General features: G+C 26.2%; 1 protein-coding gene across 1 annotated transcript in view; it reads left to right on the forward strand.

Annotated features, from left to right (window-relative positions):
• The window catches only part of LOC129976604 (neuropeptide F-like), a 49,839-nt gene extending 24,404 nt beyond the window's left edge, over positions 1-25,435 (forward strand). The window contains exons 2-3 of the mRNA XM_056090252.1: positions 21,861-21,903; positions 25,229-25,435. Coding sequence (XP_055946227.1) covers positions 21,861-21,903; positions 25,229-25,273 — 88 coding nt within the window. The 3' untranslated portion in view covers positions 25,274-25,435. The remainder of the gene's footprint in view (positions 1-21,860; positions 21,904-25,228) is intronic.
• Positions 25,436-25,983: the final 548 nt, after the last annotated feature.

Raw genomic sequence — 25,983 nt, forward strand, 5'->3', positions numbered from 1 at the left:
ACAGTAGCTTACGCTCTTTAACATTCTATGCTTAAGCAAAACTGGGAGTTTGACAAAATAAGCATCTGCCTTTTAATGTCAGTTCTTTATTAATGTTAAAAGCTAAACTGATACGAAACTTTTTATTAAATGCTTATGTTTAATTAACCTTAATAACATTATTTAATTATTATTTATTTGTATTTAAATATGCAAATAAAAGCATTCGTTTCAAATAGTTTATTTAGAAATCTTTTAACATTCCTAACAATTAACTTCAAGTAAAGATAACTTATTAACGATCGAAATGAAAACTTTGATATAGGAAAGCATTAAAGGAATGACATATTACATTTACATATTCTGAGAGACTCCCTAAATTTTTTTACCTTGGCTAACTCTGGTTATTTTGAATCTAAAAAATTTTTGTCTAAAAAATTTTATATAGACATTTTTTATTATTCCAAATCATTTAAAAAAGCGAAAAATTGAAGGTTGCGATTAGAAAATTTGAAGATTCATCCAAAATAAATATGTAGAAAGCCACTAATACAAAAACAGCCTAAACATTTTTACAGAAAAAAATTCTTCCAAATTCAATCACATATTTTCCTTGAATTTAGCTTTTGTAGATTTCGAACAATATGAAGTGATTGCATATTTTTTGACCAACTTTACAGTTATATTCTAAAGTATCGTTTAACGTCAGTTTTTTTAATGACTTATTTATTGGAATTACCTTTTTTAATTCTTGATTTTTTAATTAAATATATTATTATGTTACTTATTAAAATTACTTATCGTTTGATTATTAAATGTGTATTTATTGAAATTTATAAAGTATGTTATCTGCTGTGCAAACAGATGGCGCTCGCTGTTTTACTCGGAAACTGACGTGCTGATGTTATGGACTTGCTGAATGCGAATGAAATAACGATTGATCATTCGAATCAGGAAAATGCTGATTTCTTAGAATTGTTATATTATGTAAATCGACTCAATTAATTTTAATTAAATTTAATTGATACGCAATGTTTAGTATTTTTTAAGTCGAATCAAATAATTTAGTTTTAGAAGTGATTATCAGTTTGTACAATTTGGTAAATATAACTAAATTTAATGAGGTTGAAATTTTTAAAGGAAAACATCGCAACATGAAAATGTTAAAGTTTTGATTCGATTATCTTTATTTTATTTTTTAAATATTCTCTTAATTGTAACAGCGATAACGGCTAAAGAAAAATATATTTTATATCTTTAAAAAGCGCATCAATATAAGTCCAGTACCTAAATTAAAAAAATATTGTTATAAAATAGCTTTAAAATATTTTTAGAACTTATAAAATTTAATGGAAAAAATTATATTGTACTGAACTTAATATATATGAAACACTTCTTTTAAACGCATAAGAGGATCATAGTCATATCACTGAATCTCCGACCCGCCCGAAAGCACACGGATAAAGAAAATTGAATGACCGGACCGCCGCAACGGCAACACTGGCGGGAATTGTGGTTGAGTCCTAAGGACCATCACCGGTCACGGTACAACCCATCTCGAAGGAAGTACGTCCCGTCATCGATGGGAGGAGCCAGATCCCCCACCTTTTTGTGTACCCTCCAGGGTGGTAAGATCACCATACCGGAAGCATCTCTTCCTCTTTTCGAGGTGCCCCCCAGGGGGTTAATGCATAAGGGGATATAAAAATGTTTTGTGTTATAACGTAATCCGAAATTTTTGAGAAAAAATATTAAGATCTTGATTAACATTTAATTAAAAGTCTAATCAAAAGGCCCTTCCTTAGTCAACATTTAGTATTAAACAAGATGTAACTATCTGCTGAATTTGGCAGCTCTACATTGTAGAGCGTTTTAAAAGATTTTTGTATCATGTCCCAATTTACAGATAGTAAATTAATTAATGAACATTATAAAAGTTAATATAAAATCAATAAATCCCTATCCATTATTAGTGTTATTTTAGCAAAAAGGAAAATTAATATATGCCTATGTCTAATATTTTAAAAATTAGCTTCTATACCATGACCAGAGTAGATACATTTTTACTGTTACACGAATTTTGTACTGAATCGATACATTTAAGGAATAAATAAAATTGAATTTATAAAATTAATTGACGGAGATCTTTAGATGGAATAATCTTGGCTATGTGATCTGTGAACTGTAAGGTCAATACTCGATTCTTTCGAAAACTTACGGTACGTATTAAGTGCAAGTTTATTAATCAGTTTTGTAACAATACGAGAGCTATTTGGAAACAAATCCCGAAATTTTGAATAGTGTTCAAATTAAGATACGGCACGAGAGCAGGCAGCCCTTCTTTACCAGGTTTGCATCCACAGCAGATATTTCGCAATGACGAGTTACAAACTTGGAATCTTTCCCTACACCATCAAGACCTCTCCTTATCCCTTTCTTATTACTAAGGCATCGCATCCCACCGTATCTGTGAGCCTAATGTACGTTAAATTAGTCATCTGGAAATCTGTTTATTGGAACTTCGACATGCTGGTGTTGTGTAGAAATTTTGAACAAAGGATGCTACTTCTTATATCGTCTTTGTGAATGAATCATCCTCGGATATATTCGTCATTTAGTTTTAATTCTTTATTAGTCTAACATTTAAATTCATTTTAAATCAATATTGCAGCACATGTATAACAATTCTTTCAATTTTAATTCATTTTCTGAAATCGCTAATTGCTAACATTAGGTGGTAATAAACTGATGATCTAAAGCATACTTTCATGATGATTATTTCATTGGCAAAACAAAAATAATATTTCAGGGTGGGTTCAATCCAGTAAAACTCCTATTTTCTTTGTCATAAGTTTATTATTTACTCTCTTTTCAACTTCACATTTCGTAATTTTGGCATAAAAAGTAAATTATTGTTTGTAAAATTATATTTTATTTTATAATTTAGCTTTTGAAAATGAAAAAATACGTGCTTTATTATTTCCAAAAAGTTATCAAACACCTAATATTTTGTATTTTAGAAATTTTGTTATAAAGATCAAAAATTAGCGGGACCACTTGATTTTGTGATATAACACTATATGATGTTCTTTTTATTTATTTAGTAAGTTAGTTAGTTTTACAACACAATGAAGAAAATTATGTAAGCATTTTAGGCTACTTCATGCTGAGTCATTTGGTTAAAAAAAGTGATACTGGTCTACAAGTTTGGTACCAATACCAAATTTCCATTATCTATATATTTATGTTTTTGAACCAATGTATCCGTAAAGAAACAAATGAACGTATTGACAGAAGGTAAAATTTTTCACAGATTCTGTCCAGAATTTGCAATTCTAATAAAAAACCATTTGTCAAATTTTAATTAGTCCGTACATTGAGTTTTTGAGTTATTGTAATAACATATACAAAAATAGAAAAACTCCTTGTAAATAGTTTTTGTCCAAAATTTGACCAATATCTACGATTACGTTCATCTCTCAGGTTTTTAGTGTTTTAAAGTATTTTTAGTGAATTAATGTTTATAATGAGACCAAAATAAGAATAAAATTCTAAAAATATCATTTGCTATAAGGAGAAGTATAATCCCGCGGTTGATTTTTTTTTAATTATTACTTTGCTTTCGTTTTTGTAAGGCTTCGTATACGAGAAAACGAAACGCTTGAACGTTAATTTAACAACTAAAAAGAAAGATTTTCTCACAAAGGCTGTTTAGGATTATTAATATCAAGTAATTATATTAAAAATCTTGACTGAAGTACGACAGTAATACTATTCAATTAAATAAAACAAAGAAATGCATTTCGACCCATTAAAATTATTCATAATACAAAGTAATTAAAACACTAATGCATGGCAGATTTTTAATACTGGAAATCATTTTAAATTTCCGGAAGAGAAAGGAAGTGGGGTCTTTGTCCTTCTTCCATTAAGTCTCACGTGAGGAAAGAAATCATCAGAAAAGGAAAACTCACGGCTATTCCAGGAAAAATAACTTCCGTTTGAAGTCATTCAGCACCATATTTCCTGATGCGTAAATCGGGAATAATAGACGCGATCTACTTTTGGTGCCGTTTACTGTGAGAAACACTCGTAAAACGAAGAGTACGTGAGCTTTTTTCGCATCATTATCAAAAGTGGTTTTTACAGATAGCCCATAGAAAATTTTTTATTGTGCATTAGAAATTGTGCGTTTCAGGTCGCAGTGAAGCGTCAATTTCGTTTTTATTGGGAAAAATAAACATGACAACTATAATGAAAGCGAAGAGGCATACAATAATGTGCTGCATTAAAAGAAAAATATTCAAGACGTTCACTCATACGTTTCTTCAATGAAACTATTAACTTGGAGTAGCATTTTCTACGCAAAATACCATGCTGTTGAAGGGGGGACTTTTTCAAGTTAATTTCAAAAGTTATTATTATTAATGGTGATATTTATCTTCTAGTATCCAACTTAATACATATCTAAAACTTGTACCTGTAACACCACATTAATAATCAGGTATTTAATTATGTTACTTTATAAGAGTTTTTGTTCAAGTTCATAAGATTCAAGTAAAAGTTAACTTGATTCACGTTTTCATTAGCATTTAGATGTCGTATAGTAATAAAAAAAAAGTAAAAGTTGAAATAAAGTGAAATTTGTGTCTTTGTTCAAGATAAGCAATTTCTTATAATCTAATTAAATTAAATTAGATAGAAAGAAGTCGTTTTTTTTAATTTTCAACAATCATTAAAAGATACAAAAATAGATCAAAATGTATTTCACTCTCACTTACAAATAATTTTTCTTTTTCCACGCTTTTATTTAATCTGACTTGTTTCATACATGTGCAGAGGGAATTTTTTTGGTCTATTTTTCTTTTCTTTATGTGATACAGTTTTGAAATCCAGAATAGTTATGTTTCCTGACATTAATGTGGTATTTTAGTATTTTCAGAACTCAATTTTATTGAACTACTTGTATTTATAATTTTGATTCAACACGGGGGAGTCTATCTGGTAGTGAATATCATAAAAACTCGATATAATTTTTATATTAATTAAAATAATGATTTCAGAAACGCATTAAAGATTCAAAAAGAGAAAATAATAAAATAGAAAAGACTTTGAAAAAAAATTTTTAGTAATATTCCAGAATAAAGAAAATAATTATTTTATAAAAAGAATTAGGAGATCGAATAAAAATTGCAAATGCAGAAAAAGTAGAAAGTAATAGGATAAAGAAATTAAATTTTAATGAATATAAAAAATACTTACACATTTTTCTAAGAATTAAAATTCCAACTGTCTCCGAATATTTATATCAGAACTTCAAAGCTGTACGATTTTTTTAATCGAAAAAGCTATACTCGTCATTTTAGTATACTTAGAAAAACGAACTTTCTAAAAAAATTAGTTTGTAATTTAACAATTCCGATTTCAACCAGTCTTCTGCTTGCTTTTTAATTCCAATCATACTTATTGTATGATAAAATAAACAACAAACCATAGAAAGGTAACTTCACATAGCCTTCAGGATACCAATAAATTCAGAAGCCAGAAATCCAATGTTTGCACGAGATAAATTAAAAGTTTGCTATGGCCAGCTTTAGAATCTTTTTTTCTTAATTTGAATTTCTTTCCCTATCATTTCAATTAGGTTCTCTTACATTAAAATTCTGGTTTCTTGCAAATCTTCATAACAGAATACTTGAAACTAGTTCTTTAGTTTTTCTTAGGAGCAAGATGATAAATTTTAATAAAGACCTTCCTTATTTGTCATGTCTGCATAGCTTAGGGGGATGCCTGTCCTTTCTTTTTACACCATATTGTGTCGTTTAAACGAAGATAAAGTAAAAAATTGGCTTTTCTTAACTTCTGAAAACTGTAATGAAGAAAAGTTCAATTAAAAGAACTCTGTAAAAAAATTGCAAAAGAAATATTTATTTGTTCCACAAAGTGTATTTAAAGTATATTTTAAACAATTATTGATTTTATTTTAAATTCTTTCATTATTCCAAATATTTCGGTTTAAAAAAGGTTGCTTTATATTTCTTTATATATTTTAACTAAAAATGCCTCCTGAAGGTTAGATGCCTCTTAGATTTATTGTTTTTTAATCATTTTCTTTTCATCAAATAAATAATGACCTGCTTGGAAAATAAAAACTATTTTTTGATTTGACAACTTACTTTAGTGCAAGAAGCGATACAAATATTATCTCTTATAAAAATTACGAATATACTTTCATTAATTAAACCAAATTTTCTTTGCTCTTTCTAAGGTTTTAATAAATATAATTATTAAATTTTTCTGTCTTTAAATCTTTATATTAAAACATTAAAGCCATAAAAAGCAATTAAAAGTGCTTTAATTGCATGATGTGATTTTAACAATCAATCAATCAATTACTTTTTAATAAATTAATCACTATCAATTAATTATTTTGTTTAGTAATGTGCCATTATCTAATGCTGAACAGAAAGCTGAAGCAAGTGCAAGACAAATTTTTTAATGAAACTTAATGAATTTTCTTAATTTGCAAAGTGATCATATATCACTTAATGATTAAACTAATTAATCGTATTAATTAATAAATAAAATTGCTTTTATTTAATAACCTAATTAATTTTTTGTAAACTAATTTTAGTTTCAAAAATATTTTATATCCCACTGCTAGAAAAATAGCGCTTTTTAGAGAATTAAGATATAAAATATGCGTCTCTCTCTCCCTGAAACCGGTGAATAATTTCTCTAAAATTCAAATCATACTTTAATAAAAATTCAGATGAATAGTGATAAAATTAAAGTAATTTGCTTTAAGTGTATCATGAAATATAGTTTTCTCTTTCAATGCAACATTTCTTTTCTATTTTCTGCAGTTGAAATAAAAAAAATTTAAAAAAAGATCTAAGGCTTTACAAAATTCTTAACTATGTAGCATCCTTCAACTGAAATTAATCAGTAAAACAATTCAACTTTGAAAGCACTTTAAGCAAATCTGACAAAACTGTATATCATTGCGTACGATGTTAAAATATTGAATTCAAAACTCATTTAAGATACTCAACAACAATCGGGGATCTTTAAAATATTGTTAATTGAAGCCTTTGTTTATTTGTTTTTCGTTTCGAACTTACATTTCAGTAAAAACTAAATATTTTATACACAAATACTTTATAAGTTAAATATTTTTAAATATTTGATAATAAATATTAAATATTCAAGAAAAAAATATGATTTGAATAATTTTTAAAATATTTGAATTTTTTTCTGCTGAACTCGACCCTTTTTTAAAACATTCTCAATCAAAAATAGTCGACCTTCAGTATGTATAATCATTGAAGTATTGTTTATTGGCTTACAAATCTTGAGAGCTTTAGTCTAAAATAATTTTCTTCTAATTTTGACCTTTGTTCAAATTTAAAAACTGCTTAACTTGTCAGTGACCCAACATTGCACCTATATTTAAGTTCATTTTATTGTCAGTATTATAAAGAAAGTGCATGACAGATTTCAGACAAATTTTCTTAAAATTATTTTAGTAATCGTATTTGAGAAATGAAATTTTTGAAAGAGTTACATTCAAGAAAAATAAATTTAAAGTTTTGGTTTTTAAACAACTTGAAAATACATGTTGACTAAATTGGAAATACTTTTCTTCATTTAATTTTTGCTATAAGCTCCATTTTAATACTTTTCACCCATTTATTTTCAAAAATAGCTTTATCAGTGGAAAATCATTTTACTTTGGTGATTCAGAATTCACTAAATTTGTTACAAAACCACGAAAAACATAGAAAATCCTACTGAAAAAGTTTCAAAATAATATCTAATATATGGTAAGAAAAATGAAAATATATATAGAGAGAGAAACTCAGAAGAAGAATAGACTGGTCAAGAGACAGTAGTTGAGCGAAGTCTCTCTTTGGAATGTTGCTCTCAGCAACTCTCTCTAAACTGCTCTTTCTGCTGTTGCTGCTGTTGGCTGTTTTTGTGCTATTGTTTATTTCATATACGCTTCGACTGTGTTCTGCTACAATGTATTGGTGTAAAATACAGTGCCACTACCCATTACTGGGTCTGTTAAACTTTTGACAGACGATTTTTTTTTTTTTTTTTTTTTTTTTTTTTTACATAACAATATATTTAGTAATGCAGTAAGCACATATTTCAGTGCTGTTACATAGAATTTTTCTATTGCTTCTGTTAATTTAATATTGCATAAGCGTCTATCTTTGAATAAGCAAAACTGAAAATAACAATTTTTGCTGTGTTCAAATGAATGAAAGAAATTATTTTTAAAAAATTATTACTTATTTCCATCCTGTTATAATACATATTTATATATTTATATTCTTAAAATATAGTTAAATTGTAGTTCAGTGTGAAGAACGATGAATTTCAGATAAAACTTTAGAATGTAAATATTCAGTTCATGATATTTTATCAAAAAGCAAATTTCTTCTTACATTTTATGCCTTAATAAAAAAATGTCAATAAATTCTTAATTTGATCACTGCGATCAGATGAGAGGATTAATAAGCTTCAAGTTTTCTCTTTCATATAAACTCCTAAAACTTCATCTGAATTTGATTAACTTTTACTTATGTACTTTTAAACACTTTTACTTATGTACTAAAAAAATATAAAAATAATTTAAAAAAACAAAATCTTAAACGCTTATCGGGAATGTAATGACTTCTGTAATGTATTTACATTTTAATAAATGTTTAGGAATCTTTTTTTATTAAGACATTTATTGCGATATAAATTCCTAACACTGCTTATTTCAGAGCCTTTTGTTTTAAAGTAAAATAAATATTAAGGAATTAATTAAAAATTACTATCACAAACTTTTTTATTATAATTATTTTTATGCCTCATATAGTTCACATTTAATTAAGTTTAACATATTAATTGATAGTTTAATTCCTTAATTTAATTTTAAATTTAATTAAGTTTAATAATACAAATTGATATTTTAATTCCCTAACTCATTATATTGGCAACAATAATCCAAACTGTGCGTCATTTCGCAACTTATATGCATCAAATCAAAACGATTCTGAATTTGAGTTTTCTTAAAATGAGCTTTTCATTTGATGTTTTTCAAAAATATCTGAATGAAATTTTTTTCGTTCTGTAACAAAGTATAAAGAAATGAATTTATGAATTATAAATTACAAACACTACTATTTATATAATTATTAAAACAAAATATTCTTAAGTTAATTAATAGTAAACTATTTAGCAAATACATGTTCCCGAGGTAAATAATGCAATCACAATGTATTTTGGTCTCAATAATGCTTCCAAGATATACATTATAAGTTTTAAATTAAGGAAACTTTGTATTTAGAAAATTTAGCAACAAATGTTATTCAAACAGTTAATTTCAACTTTCAACTGCATTATTTAATTTAACAGATTATCAAGCAATATGATACGTAAAAGGTTATGAATGCTTAGCACTTAGCAAAAGAGAATAAACCAATGAATTCCATTAACCCTTAATATTTGCGAAATGGTTATAATATGACAGCACAAAGCTGCCGAATAAACATTCATTCAAAGGGAAATGAATTTTATGAAAACAATAATGGCTTTACAGATATAACTTATTTTAAAATAAATGACAAAGCTTGATTCAAGGAAATTTCGAATTAATATAATAAATAGATTTTAAAGCAGTTATGGTATTATCACTTAAGTTATCAGTTTAATTTACCAATAAGTTGATATTGAATGACTTCAAGAATATTAGTTTCAAATTTTTCAAACTCTTTTTCTCTTTGAAGACCTCTGGCTTTGTCTTTTTTGTAACTGACGAAATGGTAAATATTTGATTTCTACGATCAAAATGCTTTTAAACTCTTCGATAATTAAATCAGCAATTTCAATAATTAAATTTTATTTCTTTTATCCAACAAAACCTTTAATTTCTAAAAGACCTTTACAATTACATCATGTATTTCCTGGTAAATTTCTTTTTCAAATAATCTTTAAATTTAGCTAAGCCTCAAAATTAATTCTATTTAATCTCAAATTATTTAAGAATTCTCAACTGTTTCTTTTCAACTGTCACTTTGGTTTTGTATTTCCAGATGGTAATCTAACACGAACATCTTAAATAACATGTCAGAGAATGATTTCTATAATCGTATTATCATTTGAACATCGTTAAAAACCACTGAATATCCTCAAGTGTCAACTAATAGTATAGTTTAGAAAGCAATCGGAACAATCAGAACTCTATTCCGATTTTCAAAGAAATGTCTGCTTCTTTCTTTTCTTACAGAATTTTTTTTCCCTTTAGAATTTTTTTAAAGCACAATAGAATAGAATTGCTATTCAAGGAGATAATTTTAACTCCATTCGATGAATGGTCTCTTTAAAAATCGTTTCTAAGATTTTTCTGAAATAAAGTTAACTTCCTCATTACCTTGGACGAAAATGTTCTTATTTACACTTTATATAGACTTCCGCCATTACTTCCCCAATGAATGATTTGAATTGACAAGTTCGGTATCTTGATACCTTTTTGAAGAAGACAAACAGTTATTATGAAAAGAACACCTTCTTTCCTTCCTCTTTAGATCATCTGTGAGACAATAAGGGCTATATTTCGCCTCCTTTTGTAAAGCAATGGTTTCTTTTTTTTTTCTGCAGATGCGAGCATAACAATACGAAGTAGATAAACTTTGATCTATTAACAAAAACTGACTGTATTGTAGAGAATGCCTACTCATCTTTTAATGACTAAGATCGGAGATTAATTGTTTTTGTTGTTCTATGACAAACTTATCGATGAAAAAAATAAATCACTGAGCAAATTTCTGAATGAAACACAGTTCTTGAAGAGATGTATTCTCTTTAGTATTACAATTTTTGCTTAATGTTGATATCATTCCAAATTAAGCATATTTAAATCACTTCAAATTAGACCTAAAAAATATTTCAACATTTTGTAAAATAAATTTTAAAGGATTTTCTCTGTAGGAATATAATTTTATTTGTATTTCGTTTTCATATTCAATGACATGATATTGAAGATTTACAAATCTTTATTTCAGACTTTAGACATTTCTGAATCCTAAATATAGATTTTTTTTATGTCTGCCCATCCCCTTTCTATTATTTATTATTGAACATTATAAATAACACCGGGTTAAGGTTCAGTACCCTTTCCCTTCTAACTTCCAAAATTTCTTTTTTATCGATAGTAATTTAATATTTTTATCACTAGTTTTAAGTATCAATTATTGATAAAGTGGAAGAGCAAAAAATTTAAATAAATATCAATTTCAAAAAAGTTGATTTTTAATACACTGCGTATAAAAATTGCAAAATTAAAATTTCTAAAAAATTTAAAATCGTAGTAAATTATAGTAAATTTTCAACGCAATCTAAGTAATATTCAATTATAAGAAAGAATGTATTTTTAAAATTACAGACCACTATAATTTTTTGAGAATTATAAAATAACGCATAGAGTACTTTCTTGTGATAATTAATGGAGAATATTGTTAGATTACTGTTCTAAAATCTAAGCAAGAATTAATTTAAATAAAAGTTTGATTGCATGGCTTTCATAATTAAAAAAACACAAAAATCGAACTTCGAATCGAAAACACAAACTTAGAAAATACAACAAAAAAAATCTATATATCGGGGCCGTAAATCTTATGTGGCACCGAGGAAAAAGCCCATTTAATAATCTGACCTTGAGTTTAAACCGAAAATGAAACAAGCTGAACCTCAGCTCAAGCTAACTCAAGCAAAACCAAGAAACAAAGAAGCAAAAATCATACTCAGTTCTATTTACTATATTGCGAAACTAAATATAAAATACGTCAAAAGAGATAAACGAGGGAGAAGCATTTAAGGCTTTTTTTATATTTTGAAAGATTAAAGTAGTGATAGCTTCACTGTTTTATGGAAAGACAACACAATTTTTTTTAGAAAATTTTTCGAACAGGATTCCATTAGAAATATTTCGATCAAAATGTTTTTCAGATCTATGATTTTGGTTCATGGCTGGAAATGAAATTTCATCCATCAAAATCACTGCGTTTTATGAATTGAGTCTGTTGCAAATATATCGACAAACAGAAGGCATAACTCCAAAAATTCCATTCACTCGGGGTGTTCTAAAAATGGAGATTCATCAAAATTCCGAGACCGAAATTCTTAATAACTTCTATACTTCCTCTTGTGTACTACTGCATGTAGAGGAAATAATAAAAATGATATTAAAATTTATATTTTGGTATAAAAATCCCATACTGATTTTTTTTCTTCCTTTTTTAGGTTTTTTTTTTTTTTTTTTTTTTTTTCGATCTTATATCATATGCACGAACGAATAGACTTCCCTTTCAAGGAATTCTTCCAAAACTTGACAGCAATCTATCATTCTTTTTTATTTAAAGACAATAAAGCAAATTTCATTTTTCTGGCTTTTTCATTTTAATATAATCATTCTCACAATCTGATAGACATAATTTCGAAAAAAGTTTTTTCGAATTCGATTGAGATAGAATGTGAAGCCTCAATAAAATTATCATATTCAATTTTCTTGATGATTACAGTACTTAGAATATGCTTCGTATACGAAAACAAAAATTTTTATAACTTTTTAGATATACTTCTGAATGATTTTTCGTATTGTTCACTTTTTTGGTAAATATATGCCGACAATGGTAACAGGAAATCATATATCTGCAGCAAATGAAAATAATTCTTAAAGCAAAGTATAAAGAATTGAATAATATCTAACAGTTAAAAAATATGCTTTATCACCTAGTATAATGTATTTCATTACAATGCTCAAATTAGACAGTTGACCTCTCATATATCGAGCTTTAATATATCTCACAATATTAAAAATTTTAGTCTTCAAAGCCCAAACAATTTCCGTACATTAAATAAAATTTCTATATATCAAACAAAAGCATCTGATAAAATATACACACAGAGTAAGTTAAACATTTATGACACATAACATATTAAGTCAAATCGATATCCATGGATTTTTAAAAAAGAAATATATATTTAATATAAAAATTAAAAAAAAAAACGCTTCATCGATTTTTATTGTAATAGAAATTTATGGGGGAATTGGGATTTGGTACTATAAAACAAATAGTTACTGACGAATTATATATTATTCTTAACTTCTGCACTTCGAGTCTCTTCCTTAAATAGGGGTAAGATTTGTAATTAATGCTCTCAAGTTTTAAACTTCTAATAGTGACTAACAGCCTAAAGTAAAATTTTCACATGTGAAATAAAAATTTAGTTTCAAAAAAGACGTAGAAAACACGATGAAAAATAAAGGTAAAAAAACAATTAAGTACCAACATTTTTCTAAAAAAGCCGCAATACCGTTATAAAAACATTTGAAAAGTTTTTTAGGAAATCGAAACGATTTAAATTTTTATGAAGCAGTGTTGAAACGGTTAAAACCTATTCTTAGATAAGAACATGTCAGTGTCTGGTTTGCTCAATAAAGATAAAGCGATTGAATATGTTTTTAAATTTGAGAATTTCCAAGAAAATTCCGGATGGCTTGATAAATTCAAGAAGTCTTATTCAAGATAATGTTCAAGATAATTCATTCAAGATAATATAATATTCAAGATATATATTCAAGATAATATAATATCGGATGAAAAGAATGAAAAATATTCGATTTGAAGTTCTATTTAAAGAATTATTCCTCCAAATATTTGAATTCGATATATAGAGATTAGATCATAAATATCATCGATATAAATTAAAAGCTTTTGATCCCCATTCATCAGTATAATTTTTATAAATATAGCTTAATAATTTTGTGAAAAAGATGACATCTTAATATCATATATAATGTAGAGCCTTTAAGTTTAATATTGTGCAACAAATCTTTTTTAAGAAAAAAATTGCTTATCTAATTTTAGTAAAAAAAGGAAAATCCAGGACTTTCAAATAATCCTTTGTTTAATTTATAGAATACTTCATAATATCTTTTAATAAGATACTTATTTACATTTTTCTCTTTTTAATTCAGTATACAAATTTATACATAAAAATCTTTCAAACTCTAAAATTTAATTATTTTACTTGCTTAAAAATATAAAAAATTAAATTTTTTAAGATTTATAATATGAAAATATAAAGTATGATATGTATAAAAGATTAAAATATTAATTAATTAATTTACCTCAATTACCATCTTTTCATTTCATTTCATAAAAGCAAAAGAAAATTATTTAAATTATATTATCTAGAATATTTTAGAAATGACTAAGAATTTAAAAAACAAACTTTAATCATTTATGAAGATATAATGCATACAAATAAAATAATTTTTAAGTAGAATATAGATTAACAGAAACATTGTATCTCAGAATACTGCAAATTATTATTGAAATTCAGAAATATTTAAATATTAAGGAATATAATTTTTCTAATAATCAAGAAATCAAATATATTGCTTCAATATTCTTAATGATATTTATTTAATGAAATAATTAAAAAGAAACAATTCTCAAAATTATTTCTTTTAATTTTCAAAGAATTTGCAATTAAAGAGCCTTACTATTAATTTAGTTCATCTCCCGCAATAGCTAAGGATTTTCCAAAAATTTAGTATCAAATATTTTAAGAAAGTATTGCAAATTTTTTTCATTAATATCATATAAAAATTCTCAGAATACAATTTAATAAAAATTCTAATTCTTTTCTTCTGATTCTATTTTTTGTAAAGGCTACTTTCAAAAATAAAATATTTCTAATATTATTACTATTTTCGTGAGTTTTCAAATATACTACATTCTGTATGAAAGCAAGATAGAAATAATCACTGAGACCTTTCACATTTGAATATTATGACATTTAAACACTTAAGCTAATAACATTACTTACCTCAGTATAATTTCGAAGCTATCATAACACAAGCATGCTTCACTTTAATTCCATCCATTCATTTTTTCTATCTCTGTAAAAGTAAAAAGGAAAGACTGTATTACTCTTGAAAAAATATAATATTTCCACATTTATACAAATAAAAAAATTTCCGCTTTCTTTTTAAATCTCATTAGTATTAGTAAATCATTTTTTTAAAATATGAGAAAAAGGAAAATGTATTTGGAAAAAGGATTAATTTAAAATCTGATACTTTCTTCTGAAACATTTGCATTTCTCTTTAGTGCGATTTTGGTACTATTATCTATAAAATGCATTAAATCCAATTCCTTCTCTTTTTTCAATTAAATATATGTTTCTTCCGAGATCTTATTTCAATTCTTTTAACAATTTTTCATTATTAAGTTGAAAGATTATAAATTAAAATATCACCTTTGTATTTCATCAATACTTAAAAATACTATTAAAAATTAAACTATCATACCAGTATTTAAATATCTCAAGTCCGTTTTAATTGTATTTGACGATTTCAAAGGTGTAGATATTGACTATCGTATTATTTTAAATTAACAGGAATCAGAAAAGGATGAATGTCTCAAAAATAAATAAAAATTAATGGAACAAGAAATAATATTTTTGATAAAAAAATGTTTAAAATTTAAAAAAAGAAAATTTATGTAAATTCGCATCAATAGTAATTTTGGAAACTATTTCTTATCTTAGAGATGGTATAGATAAATAGAGGCGGAATAAATTACAGTAAACATGCTTTTATTCTTTTGCTTTAACTATTGAATAAATTATTTTAAAATTCGTTATATCCAGTTCTATAAATATATATATATATATATCATCAATATACACATTTTTTAAATTTTTTTGCAAATGATAATAAATAAGAATTTCTTCTACTTTAATCTTATTTATTCATTACACTTTCAGAATGTTACAGCAATTCTTTTTATATAACGTTGCTGTAACAACATGGAGTCAAATCGCAATAGACATCTCGGAGCTTTTAATCGCTATAAACAGTTTTACTGCTTTTATAGTGAACAAAGTATTTCTTTGGAGAGTACATAAAACGTTCTTTCTTTTCTTCCAGAAACATTTTTCAGTGTTATAAAGTAGACTCTATGCATTAAATAGTAGATTTTATATGCTTCTATGGTTAATACTTTACTATGACAACTATTTTGTATATTTATTTTATGTATTTATTTGTATATTACTTCCCATGTTTATAGAATTTTAAATGATTTTATGTATCTTTTCATTAAAAATGTATTGCATTCTCAAAATTATCCGTCTATAAACGTCTCATAATAAAACTGTATTATCCGTTTTACAAGTCTCATAATAAAACTGCATTATCCATTTCATAAGTCTCACAATAAAACTCACTGCTTTGCGCAATTTATTCCCTTGTCTAATTGGTATATATACACAAATATTAGAATGCATCACGAACTAGAATATATACAGTCATCATTTTAAATGTAATATATTAATGGATGTTATCATTCTCTATTAGAAAGAAGAATGAATGCATTAATAAAATTCTTGAAGAATACTAAAAGAAAAATATATAAGCAAACGATTCTCAATTTCCATCAGGAACACATATTTTAAAACCGTGTTTCACCGGAAAAATGCAAATCAGAACAGATTAAGTTTATAAATTCGAGAAAAAAAATGTAGTTTAAAAAGAAATATAATCATTTAATGCATCAGTAAATTAAGCCTTCTTGCAAATTTACTAATTTGCATGTTAAACTGCCTGTGGATTTACATTATTTGCTCATATTCATCACAATAAGATATAATTCATTTTAAATAATAAAAAAAACTTGATGAAAAGTGATGAATCAGCAGTTCGTCCTGACTTACACCAAATAAATATATGTTCAATACGGAATTCGCCATTCATATTTCTGTCAAATGCCACTCAACTGCTGCTCCAAATCAGATATAACGTAAATTTTAACTCAATTTTATAACTATGCACACCTTATAAAGTACTTATGCTGATAATATATTTTTCAGCTATTGTTCCAACCTACAATTATGATTATTTGAATTCTGGCAATCGCATCTTAAAGGATGAATGATAGAGACATACGCACAAATCAAATGGAATACGTTAGGAGTGATGAAAGTCCATTCAGTGGGTATAATAGATCATTTGAATAAAGATTCTTCCGTAATGCTATCTTCCAATTCTTAAACAGAGAAAGTGTAAGAGTCAATTTTTTTAAGGATTTTCCTTCAGCTTGTGGAATTCAAATGAATGATAAGAGTCTGTCTCTTGAATGGGATTGGTATCAAGAAATCTTCAGGTGTAGGGTCGCAACTTTTTTTTATTCACTTTTATCATCTGCAATCATACACAATAGAAGTGTGAAAGAACTTGATTTTGCTTTCAGTACTTGAACGTGTAAGCAGTTCAGTATGAGTAAGCAGTATCGGATTGTTTTATTTATTGCATAGAATAATCGAGAATTTTCTGAAGTAAGAAATAGGAAAGATTAAAATATGGATGATGATATGTTACAAGAATAAATATTTTGCATCTTTAACCCAAGTTTTATTTTTTAATATTTTGCATCTTTAACTGTAGTTTTATTTTTTAATTTTTCAGAAGTATAAATATGGTATATCAAGTAAAAATTTTAATACTTATTTTAAAATTTTTTAGTAAATTTCGTAAATAAACGAGAATAAGCAGGATTTATATTTTTAGTGTTAATATATTTGATAGCTTATTGATACTGCTGGAAAATAGAACATTTGGTTTTACAAATTATTTTTCTAAAAATAATTTGTAATTTCTTGTTTATGATAAATATAAATATTTATCATAAACAAATAATTTGGATCGAAGAATTTCCTCCTAAATATCATCAATATTTATTTTATCCTTTTTTAATATTTTTCCGGATTAGATTAGAGAAAGAAAAAATGTTTTAATCTTCAAAAATCTTTATTTATAAATCTTGATAAATGTTTTCGTTTACATCTCTGAATTTGAAATGTACTGTTTTTGGAAATGTATTCTTGTGAACACGAGAATTCAGAAGCAGAATGAAACAGACAAATGAAATTTGTAAAATATGATCATTACACAAAAATTATCAAATAATAAATTATCCATTTACCTATGAATGCGATAACACAAAAAAGCACCGAGCTAGATCAGTAACCTTAGGTGAAGGATCTTTATGCGAAGTTAGTAAGAAAATTAATTTTAATCAATAAACGTTTATTTTGGATACATGCAGATTAATTCTGGGAACAAATCTTTAAATAGAAAGAAGAGCAAAATGAATACTCCATTCTAAAGCTAACCAAAAACACATAATATGCACATAAATAATAAGAAAACTCTCTGCCTTGTTGTTGTTTTTTTCGGCATTATAATCTATACTTGTATAAAGCTCAATGTGTCTGTGTGCGTGTGCGCGCGCGTGTGTGTGTGTGTGTGTGTGTTGGCGCTCTACAGGCCAGATCGTTCGACCTACAGCTACCAAATTTAGCACATGCATACCTTGGAGGTCGAGAATGTGCACCTGGGATCCCTTTTTTTAAATTGTTAATTAGAATTTTAATTACTAATTAAAAACTAACTTTCCCACCAAAAAATCTTTTCATTTCCTCACCGCCAAATGAATAAAGATTCAGTTTTTTTCCCCGCGCTAACGAGGACAGACTTAACATATTTTCGGCCGATTATTTCAAATGATTAGGTTTATTTTCTTAGTGTTTGATGCATTTTAAATTAAACATTGTTAATGAATCGATCTTTCAGATTCTTTCTGAAGTACTTTTCAATTAAAATTAAAACAGAATAAAAGAAATCAAAAATTTCTAATCTGCGTTGCGTTACCCTAACTGGCGTCGAAAATTCACGCATTTGCGTTACCATAATTGGCGTTGAAAATTCACGCATGCGCATAGTGTTCTGATTGTTGACAACTCTATTTTCAACGGATACGGACTTGGTTTTGAAGGCTTAACATGTTTCCTATTCTGTTTATTTTCACGATTCTGTTCATTTTCTTAGAGTTTCATGCATTTAAAACTAAACTTTGTTAATTAATTGATATTTTCATGATGAATCTGAGAAAATTTTATAGAAAACTTCTTGAGATATTACATAAATTAAGAAAGATATTCTTTAGTGTCCATAAGGTTTAAATGCTCAGTGACTTTGTTTTAAGTAATCATATTATTAAAAAAATACTTGTTTCAGTAAAAAATATTATTATATTAATTGCAGATTAATCCTTTCCACTTTAATTTAAAGCATAAATTCTATGGGAGCTAACAGAAAATTAGAGAGATACATATTACGTTATGGCTGAAGACCTTTATAATATTATGAATGAATTATATGGATTATCAAAATTTGAAGCCTTAAAATATTTTGATGAAGAAGCTATTAAAATACGTAAGTTACGTAAATTATTTAATTATTAAAATTTTAACGAGAATTAAGATTGGCAAACCAGCTGGTAGCCAAAGGCGGCTAGTTGTTTCTATATTTTCAGCTGCATTACCAAGACAGCAATATTAAAAGACGACATTTGAAAATATTGTTGAAAATCGCTTCAAGTTAAATTTTCAGTCGATTCTATTTTCCAAACAGCTCATCCTATCTTAAGAAAATATAATTCTGGTTCTCGTGAAGGATTTTAAATTTAATTCTTGAAAATATTCTTAAATTAGGGGTAAATTCTTAAAAAAGAGGTAAAAAATTATCAACTCTTTCATCACAGTTGCACTGACTCAAATGAATATTTAAGTCAAGTAATGTTGTATCATATTAGAATTACCTATCCCGTCATTGAAGCGGAAGCAACTCGATTTTATATTACGCTTTACTCACTACAGAAGCGAGAGCCAGCTTACTTGTACATCAGTCTAACTTTCACATACTCACGGTGCCTCATGGGAAAAAAGAAAAATTATGTAGAATGATTTTAAAATCATGGGGTAATCTTTAAGAATGACCAAGTACACAGAAACAAATCCTTTTGACTATGACTTTTACAATTTGTTTTTACAATATACAGTAATATATCATTTAGACAATTTTTCAATGCGGAGAGTTCATAGCTTCGTATGGCAAATCCTTTGAGTACTTACTTTTATTCTGAAGATTTATAGCTTATATTAATCACGTATCTGCATACAACTTGTGATTTATTATTTATGCGCTTATTTCATTGTGCATTTATTACTTTTTATTTTATTTACATTTATCGTGTGTATCCGTTTCCAATATTTATTTCAAAATCAAAGAGTTCCCAGTAACTTTCTCTTTTTATGTTTGTAATCCCATGTTTAACTGCAAAATCTGTTTCTGCATGCCCCAGATGATTTTAGAATCGCCCAGTATATAGATACAATTTTTATTATGCATTACATGAAGTTTTTCCCTTGCAATTTATAAATGTTGTTCAAGATATACTGCATGAGAAATTCATTTTAAACTAATCCATTCGTTGAATGATTCATCCTTTTAAGTTCAATAAATTTCTAAACAATTTTTACTTCAAATATTGTTTTCTCATGTCCTTTCACATCGCTTTATTTAATTAAATATTATATAGCCAGCACGTCAATAAAAAACTCGCAAAATAAAACTTTACTGAAATAATCAAGTCTGAATTTTTTTCATATTTTTACTTTTTTTTTAATTGATTATGAGGCCTCTTTTTATGTTTGGTTTACAGATTTTATCTGTTATACATGTTTATTTTCATTTATACTATTTTATGTCCCTTTGTTTATGCTATTAATTTTTTATGCTTCCATGTATATATATTTTGTTATATACATTAATACATATAATTCAACTTAAATTCCTTCTACCAAAGATGAATGTAAAATGTATCCAAATATTTGTCTTCCAACCGACTATTATCAACGTTTGCACCTTTAGGGTAAGCCAATAGCAATAGTAACACTTCAGAGCAATTGTAGCTCAAAATCTTTTTCAGATATAAAAAGCCTTTTATCGCTACATTGTTAGAGTCAAGTCTATGAAAAGTCTTTGTATACTGAGTTTAGATCTACCCTTTAGCCAGCAAACAAAACTTAAACTTCTCATTTCTTACCCATCCCCCGCTCTTTTTTTAATTCCAATTTTTTAACTGAACTCCTTGTTTGTTTAAAAAATATGAGTCAACAGGATGCATATTTATTTTAAACCCCATTCACGTTACCGTGTTCACTTGTATTTGTTTCCATTTTTAATTTCATTTTGGGATCTAAGCGTCCGAAGTTGTACAACAAACTCATCTTCAACAAAATCTTCTGTTTTGCATTTAGAAGTGAAAATGTGTCAGTCCAATGATAATAAATTCATATTCTAAATGCTAATTGAATTTTTTTTGTTTTAAAATTCTAAAGTATGAAAAAAATTCCTGGTTTTTATCTGCTTGTTGAAGTTGATAAAATAACTTCCTTGCTAATTTAAATAATTTTACAATTACGAAAAAAAAAACCTTTAAAAAAGTAATCAGCATGAAGTAATTCTTTACACGTACAAATGGGAAGTAGAATGGAAACTTTATAGAATGAAAATTTCCATGACTTGTTGAAAATAAATTTGACACCTCTATATGAATTGAGATTAGACTTTTTTTTGTTACTGTTGCATTTGTTATCACTGATTGTTTAATAGTTAACCAAGAAATAAAAGAATTTTTTTTAAAATGGCCTTATAATCTTCGATTATTTTTAGATGATTTTTTTTTGTATATTACTTTCTCAAAGGTTAGATAAAAATTTAATCAATGTCTTTTAGTAATATAATTTGGTAATATTTTTAGGCCATTTGTTCATTTCTAAAATATAACTGAAAAACATAACATCAAGAAAAAAATAATTTTTTATCTCATTTTGTTTATAATCTTGTTTTTAAAAAGAAGCTGATTTGCGAATATCCTATTTTATTTAATATTTATAATTTTATTTTTCAGGTATGGCAGGAGCACAGACTTCCACAAGAGAAGTGCACTAAACGTAAGAAATTCTTATTTATTTTTATAAGATTTATCCTGTAATTAGTCAAACCTTAACTATTGCTATATAATTTGATGTAAAACTGATTACTGAATTTGCTTTTAAATCGATCATAAAAAGCAACTGAATAAAAAAATGAATTATCGAGAAAAATTAAAGTTTAAAAGGATTAAACTTTCAAAGGTTTAAAAACAATAAGTTGAAGAACAAAACTTAAATATCGTTTTAAAAACATGTAATCCACCGTATATAAAATAGTATATTTTAATAATGAGAACCTACTGATTAAATGCTTCACGATTGTGAGTCTAAAATATAAATTTTCCTTTTCTTTGCTACTTTAAAGAATATTTCTTATATATGTTATGTATAAAATGCCTTCACAAAAGGTGTATGTCTGTCATTGTGAATATATTTAAAACTCCACAACAAAGTATTTTTAGTTACTATTTAGGTAAAACGCTTGCGATTAGCTTCAAATACTTTTACAACATAGGATATTTCTGTTTATAATAATACTATAATAGGGTTATATAATTTAATGCTATAATAGATTAATATAATTCAATTTAATCAGTTTACATTAATGAAGCTCGCGAAATTTTATAGAATAATTAAATTTAACTTCAATGCTTACTTTTTCTTCTATGCTTAAATTTTGTACTGAATTGTTTTTATCCGACAATATTCGAATGAAAAATTTGCATAAAATTATTTGATTTTCTGCAGTTTTCAATTTTAAAAAATCTACTTTTAAAGATATTATAATGTAGATAAAAAAAAGTGTACTTAAATATTTTAACATCACAAAAATATGTTTCAATTGGTTTTTGTTATTTTCCACATATTTTAATATTTACTAAAAAAATCGGCAATTGATCCAAAATATTAAAAATATAAATGCTTAAAAATTTTTTGTTTAAACTTAGATGTAGAATAAAATTTACGAGTAAAGATTGAGAACTTTTACAAATTACAATTTTTTTAATTATTTTTTTTAATTTAATAAACCATTAGTATTTCTTAAAAAGGACGAAACACGTATTACATGCATTTAATTTTCGAAACAGAAATAAATTGTAACTTCGATTATATAGTAATTCGAGTAAAAGTAAGTAGTTTAAACAATTAGAGGTAAAATTGATGAGAGATTGAGTTTTAATGAAATGTGGTAAATTCATCATATCAATCAATGCTCTGAAATGTAAAAAAATTTCTGAACAAATAAGTAATTCTTATTTTTTAATCGAACAATCGTATTTTAAATATAAACAGAACCTAGTAATATAAACAGAATTATTCAAACAATAAAGTATTTCTACACAAATGTTTCGTTAGAACACAAGTATAACGATTATTTAAAAAAATAACATCCTTCTAAATTTTTTTTGTTTTGATTTTTCAGTGTTAAAGCTTACATGAAATAAAAACTATTTTTCATGAATCGCCTGCATCCTTTAATGATTCAAGAAGAATATTGATTCGTTTTGTTAGGATTCTTTTCGTTGTCGTTATTTCTATTGTTCCTCTTTCGCCTGTTTTTGTTAATTGTTCATCATCTGAAGCATCATTCAGGAAGGAAATAGAAATTTGTTTTTTAAATTTAGAACAAGATTGGAACATGCTATAGCAGTTCTTGCTTAGATTTTAAATGAATTGGGTATTTTATACTTATTAAACTAACTACAATTAAGAATCATAAACTCAATATTTATCTTATGTATTAAATAAGTACTTTTTTGAAATGTGTATAAAATAAATCTTTTAATTAAGATATTTATAGCTTATATTCTATTGTATCAAAAATTCATTCGTCTATATATATGAAACGATGAAACAAATACTCATAAAACTATTCTGTATTTATAAATATTTGATCTAGGCTTCTTTTTATAGTTTCTATCTTAAAACATATTAACAAGGTGCAAATTCTCAAGTATACTTTTCTATGCTAGAACTGAAACAAAGATGGCAAGTCAAATTTAACAATTTTAGAAATAATTGCTCTAAGTAAAATATTAACAATAAACTATATTTTTGATTCCTCTCTACATAGCTTCATCGTATGATGTCAATACTTTTCGTAAACAATCAAAAGAATTTTAAATTAAAAAAAAAAGATATCTCAAGAAAAATGCTGGTTGTGAACATTTAAAATCCTTTGATAAGGAATAGAATATATTTAAAGCATTCGTTTGATTTGTTTATGAAGGAAAAATGAAAATAGAATTATGATTCAATAAAATTTGAAAGCGACCATTAGATTTTTATCATTATTATTTATTAACCTCTTGGCTTTATTCTTATTTTAAAGTGGCATACCTTTTTTTTATATATTTCGTACATGCTTCTTCACGTTTTTTAAAGTAAGATTATTCATTCTAATGTTTATTATTCATATTGATACCTAAAGTAAAGAGAAAAAAAAGAGAAGATGTGTTTTTACTTCATCTTATTCTCATACACTTTAATCATAAGAATAGATTCACATAATTAAATTTTTATTATATTCCTGAATTTTCAGAAAAAAAAAAGCTGAAGGAAGAGAAAATGTGAATTTCAGTTCTTGAATGTATTTTCATTATGTGTATGTAGTTGCATAGCTACTTTTACGAAATAATTCACAGGAAATTCGGTTAATAAATGTGTCTCGTATTTCACTTAATTCTCATTATTTATTTATTTATTTTTACATTTTTCTAATTTAGATTAATTGCCGAAGTTCATTCCTATAATTTAAATTGAAATCCGAATTAAATGAACGAAAAAAATTCGACATTCATTAATTCTTATCTTAAATACCTTGTAAAAGCCTAGCTTGTCAAAACATCAGTTAATAACTTCCGACAGTGTGCTGGTGAAATGAATACTGCATAACTAATGAAGCTGCCTTTTGTAGAATTCAAAACATTCGCTGTCAACTTATTTATTTCTTATCAATTAATAACAAATCATATTAGTAAAACAGATATAAAAGAACAATGTATATAACACACAGTTGTCAACGCCGGTTACATTAACCTAAATTCGTCCATTGTCCTGTCTGATTGAAATTCAAGAAGTCGTTTCAGCCCAAACTAGAGCAGAATGATATCCAGAGCTGCCAATGAATATTTTAAAGAAACATAACGCCTAATAAAGTTATAGTCAAAAGAGCGTTTATAGAAAAGATTAGAACAGATTAAAAAGCAATCAGTCCGAGATATCACCTCGATGTTCTATTGTTTCTTGCAGTTTTATTAGTAAATAAATCGAAGCCTAGGTTCATGTTATAAACCATAAGAGGTGCTTCGAAAACAATTGAATTCTACGTTATCTTTTGCAGGCCGTACGCTCCAAAAACCCTGCAGTGGCTGTTGGACGGAGGTGAACTTCTTTGCAGCTGGTATAACAGAGGCTCCGGAGAATGGAATTTGCCGTAAGGTGTCAGATGGAATTTTTTGAGTATTTGGATGGAAAATTTCTCATTTGATAATGTCACCTATTATTCATTCCAGTTTTTGTATCCTCTTAATGTTTGATTAAAATCATCGCTGAGGTCTTTTTTTGATTTCTGTCTTTTAGTGTTCTCAATAAAATTGAAAAATGGTATACACTGAAAAAGAATACCGACCTGTACATACTAATTTTAATTTTAATGATTTAGTTCGCCTTATTCCTAATGTTTTTCTTCCAATAATAATCAAGAGAAAACTCTATTCACATTAACATTATGCATGTAGCATATGTTAAATTTGTAAATTTCTTATGATATAAAATATAGCAAAGAAATTTCTGGAATAATCTAACTAAACATGAAATAATTATCAAAGAATATGTCTAGTTTAATATGTTACCCAGTAAACATTGAAAATCCTTGCCAGTTTTCATATTCAATTATTCTCAAAGGATCACACATTTGCTGTCTGATCCTTTAAGAAGTTAATCATCTGAAAAATTAATCATCTTTTTAAAGAAATATTCATAATAATACTGGTATAACATTCTTAAATTTAATTTTCTTGAAAAATAGCAAGAAACCAGAAAACTGATGTAAATCATAAGTCCAAAATGTCATTAATTTTCATATAGCTTTTCCTT

Source organism: Argiope bruennichi, chromosome 1, assembly GCF_947563725.1.
Source record: "Argiope bruennichi chromosome 1, qqArgBrue1.1, whole genome shotgun sequence".
Lineage (NCBI taxonomy): Eukaryota > Metazoa > Arthropoda > Arachnida > Araneae > Araneidae > Argiope > Argiope bruennichi.